A 7,240-nucleotide genomic window follows, 5' to 3' on the forward strand; every position below is an offset into this window, starting at 1 on the left:
CTTTAATCATGTAGATGAGTGTTTGCTTGGGGCAATTATAGCAGGAGCAACCTTAATTGCCGTACCCAGGCGCCGTTTGCTAGAAGCTTCTGGAATGTTCAATTTGTATGGCCTCGGTGATGAATTCGTTCTGGAAACACGTCTTCCTATTCCATCTTTTCTCGAATCTCCTTTAATGGAAGAAATAGAAACAACCACGCTTTAAACCTCGATCCAGCTCTCAAATTATATGATCCTCGTCACTGTAAACTGGCCTACAAACTATTTTGAAGTCTCCATTTTAAAACATTACCCTGTAGTAATACTAATACTAAAAAAGAATTAATCCTTATATAAAATGAACCTTTTTATTATTATGTATGAATAAAATTTAATATTGTATAACAATCAAACTAAATATTGTACTAAACAAGCAGATATGAATGATATTGAATTTTCAAACATATTCGAAGGAAACCAAGTGAAATGGGAAAACAAAAAGAAAAAAAGAAAAAAAAAGTAACGCAGAAAAGCCGGTCAAGAACAACAAGAAAACTGGCACTCCGACAAGCCACCCGAATTCCAGCTCTATATTTGTTCTTTTTCTTTTTTTCTCTTTCACTTTCACATTTCACTCAAGTTTTTTTTTTTCCGAGTATATTAAAAAGGCTACATTAATTTTTAAATATCTTCCATAAGTTAATTATCTTTTTATCGTCACAGCAAATATAAAAAGAGCAGTCGGGTGTATTAAGCATTTTTCATTCACATAATGTTCGGAGAAAGGTGGCACCCCTAAGGGTATGATATAGACAGCCTACGGTAATACAAATATTAATAACTACTTTCACGGTTCTAACGTGTGACTTGTAATAATAGTATAAGTATTAATAGTTACTTTCACTGCTCGAACGCGTGACCTCGAACGACACCAAGCGTTACAACAAAATATCTACCTTTCAATTTCTCTACTCAAATAAAACTCTCACACTACAGAATCTACTATCAAACAAAGATCTCCAAAGGAAGAGGACCCTACCATTTTAACACATTACTATTTGTTTAATCATTATCACTCTTTTAGTCTTTACTCTCTTTTTTTTCTTTCATAAAAGCAAACAAAAAAATTACACTTATCACTCAGTACCCAAAGCTTCAAAAAGCAGCTGCTAAGTGCTACTACTAATATTCGAATAAAAGTAAAAGCCCCACTTTTCTTCTTATTATTAAAATTAAAATAAAAGTAGAGTGAAGTGAAACATTAAAAAGTAGTGGAAAATTAAAGTGAAGAATCAGTTGTTGAATTTGGCTCAGTAGTAATGGGGGTTTCTATTCCTATACTTGTAATAGTGATTGCCTTTCACCTCATCGCCTTTGTTCTTGCCGTCGGTGCTGAACGACGTCGTAGCACGGTAACCTCTATAGCTTATATTCTGTTTTCATTGATCTTTTTTTTTTTTTTTTTGCTTTTGTTTCTGGATATAGGTAAAGATTGAACTTTGTGTTTGTGTGTGTGTGTGTGTGTTTTTCTGGGTATAGTTAAAGCCTTAAAGGTTGAACTTGTTTTGTTTTATTTGCTTCATAGTCTAGCTATTGATTAATTTTTTGGTGTTTTTTTCCTGGGTATAGTTAAAGATTTGATTTATTTTTTCATTTCTGGTTGTAGTTAAAGATTGAACTTGTTAGTTTTATTTGCTTCATAGTCTAGTTAAAGATTAAATTTTTGGTGTTTTTGTTTTCTGGGTATAGTTAAAGATTTGATTTTTTTTCCATTTCTGGGTGTAGTTAAAAATTGAAAATTTTGGGGTGTTTTTTTGGTGAATTTTTTGTTGTTGTTGTTTCTGGGTATAGTTAAAGATATGGTTTTTCTCCCATATCTGGTTGTAGTAATAATATAGTATTTGAGTGTATTTATAGAATGGATTTTGAATGTTGTTTTTGTGTTTGTGAAGGCGAAAGTGCAACCGGATGAGTATGATGAAAGGACATACTGCGTTTACGGGACAGATGCTTCCACGGTGTATGGATTGGCGGCGTTTGGGTTGCTTCTGATTAGCCAAACGTTGGTTAACGGCATAACTAAGTGTTTGTGTTTTGGAAGAGGAATGATGGGTGGTAGTTCTACTACTTGTGCCATTTTCTTCTTTGTCTTCTCCTGGTAAGAATATGGTTACTGTTTTCTCTCTTCCCCCCCCCCCCAAACCCAAGCTAAATTGCCTAAATTACACTCTTTTGCCGCTATTTTCATGCTCCGATTGTAGTGCATTCACCACCAAGAGTTATGAAATATTCATGTGAATAGGTAATGAGGTTAGCATTAGTATTAGTATGGTTTCCCTTTTACTCGTAGATTGCTGTCTTTACCTGCTGTTTGATTGGTATCCTTGGCTATGGTTTTTTAATATACTGTTGTTACTACTTGTGGCCTATGCTTCCTTTCATCTACTCTCTAGTCGAGGGTCTATCGGAAACAGCCTCTCTGCCCTCTCGGAGTAGGGGTAAGGTCTGCGTACACATTACCCTCCCCAGACCCCGCTTGTGGGAACTCATTGGGTTTGTTGTTGTTGTTGGGCTTGATTGTTGCTGTTTGGGTTGGATGGTTGGTGGAGCAGTATTTGTTTCAATTGTTTATGTTGCTTGGTTACTTTGCATATATCTGTGTGTTTCTCTGCTTATTGAGTAACATCGATGTGTCTATACGGCCTTACCTGTTTGCTTAGGTTAGCTAGGTGTTGTATTATGTTACGTTACTCAAGTATTTTAATTTAGTTTTCTCCAGAAACTCATTACTTTTTTTGTTGCTTCTAGCCTTGAGCTTTTCCAGTGTGGTCAAATTAAACACTAATTAGACGCCGGAATAGCGATGTTTATCAGGCAGAAGTAAATGCTATCTCTTCTCCTTTTGGATCAGATTGAAGAGCTAGGAAGTTAAGATTGACTACTGCAATTATAAACTAATCAAGGGATCATACCTTGTTGAATCTTAATCTTGCCGTAGACTAACAGTAGTCGCGTGTTAAGTGTTCTGTAGTTTAGTTAGTGACCTTACTCTTCCCGTCTGTTTGCAGTTTGCACCATTTCAGGGTGAAGTAGATTACATTCTTTTTGTTCGAGCCAAAACGGTGCCACTAAAAAAATTTGACCTTTATAGTGTGACACTAAGTTGTGATTATATTTCTGCAATAGGTAAAGAAATACTCACCAATATAACTTTTGCACTGGGAAATTTATTCATTAAGGGGTCGTTTGGTAGGGTGTATAAGAATAGTGCGGAATAAGGTGTATTAGTAATGCATGTGTTAGTAATGCAAGCATTAGTTATGCAAATATTATTTCTTATCTATTGTTTGGTGTGGTGTATTAAAATTATAATGCATTGCATAATTTTTAAGAAAAATAGTTGCTTACAAAAATGGCCCTCCATATTCTCTAGCTTTATGGGACTTTAAGGACAATTTTGTCTTTAACCATGCTAATGCATGCATTAAAGCGTTGGTATTACTAATGCCATGGTTTTCTATGCATTACTTATGCATAGGATAATGCCAAGTATGATGTATAACTAATACAAGTATTAGTTATACACAAGTTGAAAATATGTACCAAATAATGTATTAGTAATGCATAGAGCTAATGCTTGCATTATTTTTCCTAATACCTCCTACCAAACGACCTCTAAATAGTTTGTGAGTAGCTGTGCAAACCCTCAATGGATCTTTGAATTACCACTTGATGCTTGCCCCATCTTACATGCACTAAATTACTCCATTTAAACTCATCTCTTGCAATATTAGCCTTATACCAATATTACTTTCCCAGCCTCAACTTGTTTGGAATTGAGGGCCTGGCATAGTTGTTGTAATTAATTAGGGAAAGTGAAAGTTAGTTTTTAATGTACAACAACAATAACAACAAAAGACCCGGTGTAATTCCACAAGTGGGGTCTGGGGAGGGTAGTGTACAACAGAGTCCTAACACAGCTCCTCCAGAATTAAAAATGGTATAGAAGTTGAAGACTACAAAAGGGATAAGAAGGATGTTAATTACTTAATTGTACACGATGTTTGCACCAAACCAAATAACTTAATCTTAGTACTTAAACATTGAACTGGGAATGCATATCACTTAACCATGGTTGAGTCATGAGTGACAAATGAGTGTATAAAAGACACCTGTCTTGCATTCATTTGTTTGGTGTAAACTCTGTGTGCAACTAAGATTTTACCAGGACAACTAGCATAGACACATATGGTTTTGATGGTGATGACAGGTGATATCTACTTTAATTTGTTTGCTAGTGCGTGAGGCTGTTTTGATTTGGTTTTAATGTTTTTGGTGGGTAAAAGCTTCAACACTCATATGAAAAATAATATAACAGTGAAGTGATACGTAGATTGTTGTAAGGTGCCGAACTAAAATTAATAATCCCTTACTTGAAATGATGCAGATATAAGTTAAGATGCAAATAGTATGCAAAGGCCTGTTAAAAGTCAGCATGACGAAATAAGAGTATATTCAACCTCGTTCCCCAGAAAATGAGAAGGGGGTAAGGGGGAATTGGAGCAAAATTCAGTGAGATACTTTGATTACTTTTGACGTCTCTTCTCTATCAAATTCTTATTACCTTTCCCCACATAGTCTCTGACTACTGATTAACCATGGTTACATTTTTCTGTCACTCAGATTTAACGCAGCAGTTGATATTTTTCTCCTGCTACTAAACCTCCATCAAAATTCTACTAAAAGAGCCACTGAACTTGACGGCACTAGAATTACATAAAGCTATAGCTGACTTCCTCTTTTGAATGACAAACAGGGTTAGCTTTTTAGGAGCAGAAGCATGCTTATTGGCAGGATCAGCAAGGAATGCATATCATACAAAGTATCGAGGGTTTTTCCGAGCTGACCACTTGTCATGTGCCACCCTCCGAAAAGGTGTATTCGCAGCTGGCGCTGCCCTGACATTATTATCAATGATCGGATCCATTTTCTACTACTGGATACACTCAAAGGCTGATACCGGTGGATGGCAAAAGCACCAAAACGAAGGACTTGGAATGGCAACATCTAATTATACCGAATCTACTGAAAGAAAGGGCTGAATCCTTGTTTCTTCCATAGGTCCGTTACATTTACAAATCGAACAAGGTATTTCGCTAAGAAACTTAAACATGAAGGTTTCTTGGTTTGGTTTTTTACCACCCTTGCATACATAATATATCATATATGTAGTCCTTAGGAATTTAAGTATATGCATATTAGCAGTATCCGCGTCCTATCTGTAATAGCTTTTTCTTATATGTCAACTGTATGCATATGAACAATGTAAGCCCTTTTTTTCTGGGAAGGTAACAGTGTATGATCTCTATGTTTTTCTTGGTAGTGCACTGGAAAGAGTACAATTTTACAGTCTGAACTAATCTTCTGCAGTTTATTTTGTAATTCTATGTAAGTGAACAAACTACATATCTGTAACTTTCTGTAGGATAATCCAGATCACATACCCGTTCGAAGCGTGGAAACTAGATTTCAAGGGCTACAACTTTTGTTAAGATATCATGCTCCAGTTCAGTATATAATGAGAGTAGTAGTAGTAGTAGAAGTTCTCTACCAAGTCTAAAACCTATTCCCAACTAGTATGTATCACCTATATGGATTTTTCTCTTCCATCGTATCCTATCTTTAGCTAAGTCTGCATTGGTTCCAAGGATTTGTAGGTCTTTCGAGACAACTTTCTTCCATGTGATTTTAGGTCTACCCCGTCTCCTTTTCACACTTCCCCCACCATAGTTTCATACCTACGGATTAATGCATCTAACTGATCTGTAGGTCGACGCAGGACATGACCAAACCATCTCAAGCGACATTCTCTCATTTTATTCTCAATGTGTGCTACTTGTACCATCTAGTGAACGTGCTCATTTTTAATCTTATCTAATCTAATGTGACCGCACATCCATCTTAGCATTCACATTTCTGTAAAATTTATCTTATGAATATGTTGAACTTTAGTAGCCCAACATTCACTACCATATAATATTAACACAAAGTAAGAAAAAGTAAAATAGAAAACTTGAAACATAGAAATTATACAAAAATACAAATTCATAATAGGTATCCATAGCATATCCACAGCCATTTGAAACTAATGTACTATTTGCATCTATTCCCATCCACATAGTTTATTAACCTTATTCATGATTGGATCAAGAAGACATTCACAACAAATCCAACACTCACTGCAATCATGATTAGAAGTATAAATTCTCAACAAGTATTAAGTTGTGAGAGTAATCTCCTATTAAATCATGAGAGGTGATAATTAACATTTTGTGTAGCCATAATTTTTGTGTGTGAGAACCACGACAAATAGTTTTTTGTTTCTTTAATAGGTTGGAAAAGTTAAAGGGGAGCCTTGGCGTAACTGGTAAAGTTGCTGCCATGTGACCAAGAGGTCACGGGTTCGAGCTGTGGAAACATCCTCTTGTAGAAATGCAAGGTAAGGCTACGGGCTGCCCTTTTTTTATTTTTATTTTTAATAATAGGTTGGAAAAATAAAATAAAATAACCATCAGAATAAACTTACGGCTGGTATAACATGAAAAAAGATCTAAGTTGAACCAAGTTGGAATATATTTTTGAATGCCATCAATGTTGGAGTGAATGCTAGATCAATAGCATTTGCCATCTGAATATGCCCACCGAGTACTGAAAGATACTATAAAGCTAATACATACTTTACCTAATTAAAGTAAATATTGCAAAAATTAAGTTACAATCTTACTTTGATAACATTTTACTTTACAAATCGTAATAATTTTGTAGTAATAGTTCCAGTAATTCTTTAACTCGTTAAGACGTATTGAAATGTAGGTCAGCGGAATCCATATATTATACTTATTTGACCCAAAATTTAGATCTGGGCTTAGACAATTAGATTTGACAAAAAAGAGTTAATCTTAGCCAATATTAATATCCAAAAGATACGTTAACTGATTTCCTAGTAAGATAATACGAATATTATTCAAGTAGCAATAAATGTTGACAACACTAGCAGTATTCAATGACCCAAAAAGAAGAGATGACATTAAATAACAATAAATAGCAATGAATGACATTTAAGTAAATAAGAACGTATGAGTTACCCGAAAAGGGTGAGATTTGTGGAGTGTTCTTTCTGACAGTGATAAATGATTGATGAGCCTTCGAATGTGATTGTTCTTGGATCGAGAGGAAAAGTTAGGCAAAAATCTTAAGAAAA

The 7,240-nt window shown here is 35.0% G+C and overlaps 1 protein-coding gene across 1 annotated transcript; it reads left to right on the forward strand.

Annotated features, from left to right (window-relative positions):
• The first annotated feature begins 1,084 nt into the window (after nucleotides 1–1,084).
• Nucleotides 1,085–5,391, forward strand: LOC109216041. The gene is made up of 3 exons (XM_019380171.1): nucleotides 1,085–1,391; nucleotides 1,932–2,137; nucleotides 4,796–5,391. Exons 1-3 carry the CDS (start codon nucleotides 1,299–1,301, stop codon nucleotides 5,079–5,081), a joined length of 585 nt encoding a protein of 194 aa, XP_019235716.1. The 5' UTR covers nucleotides 1,085–1,298; the 3' UTR covers nucleotides 5,082–5,391.
• Nucleotides 5,392–7,240: the final 1,849 nt, after the last annotated feature.

This window comes from Nicotiana attenuata, unplaced genomic scaffold, assembly GCF_001879085.1.
Source record: "Nicotiana attenuata strain UT unplaced genomic scaffold, NIATTr2, whole genome shotgun sequence".
Lineage (NCBI taxonomy): Eukaryota > Viridiplantae > Streptophyta > Magnoliopsida > Solanales > Solanaceae > Nicotiana > Nicotiana attenuata.

What these genes read in the sequence shown, in the direction of transcription:
- LOC109216041 (XM_019380171.1), top strand. Translation starts at nt 1,299, where the DNA reads ATGGGGGTTTCTATTCCTATACTTGTAATAGTGATTGCCTTTCACCTC. An exon ending in CTGAACGACGTCGTAGCACG is followed by an intron (nt 1,392 to 1,931) that starts GTAACCTCTATA and finishes GTGTTTGTGAAG; the next exon opens with GCGAAAGTGCAACCGGATGA. An exon ending in TTCTTCTTTGTCTTCTCCTG is followed by an intron (nt 2,138 to 4,795) that starts GTAAGAATATGG and finishes AATGACAAACAG; the next exon opens with GGTTAGCTTTTTAGGAGCAG.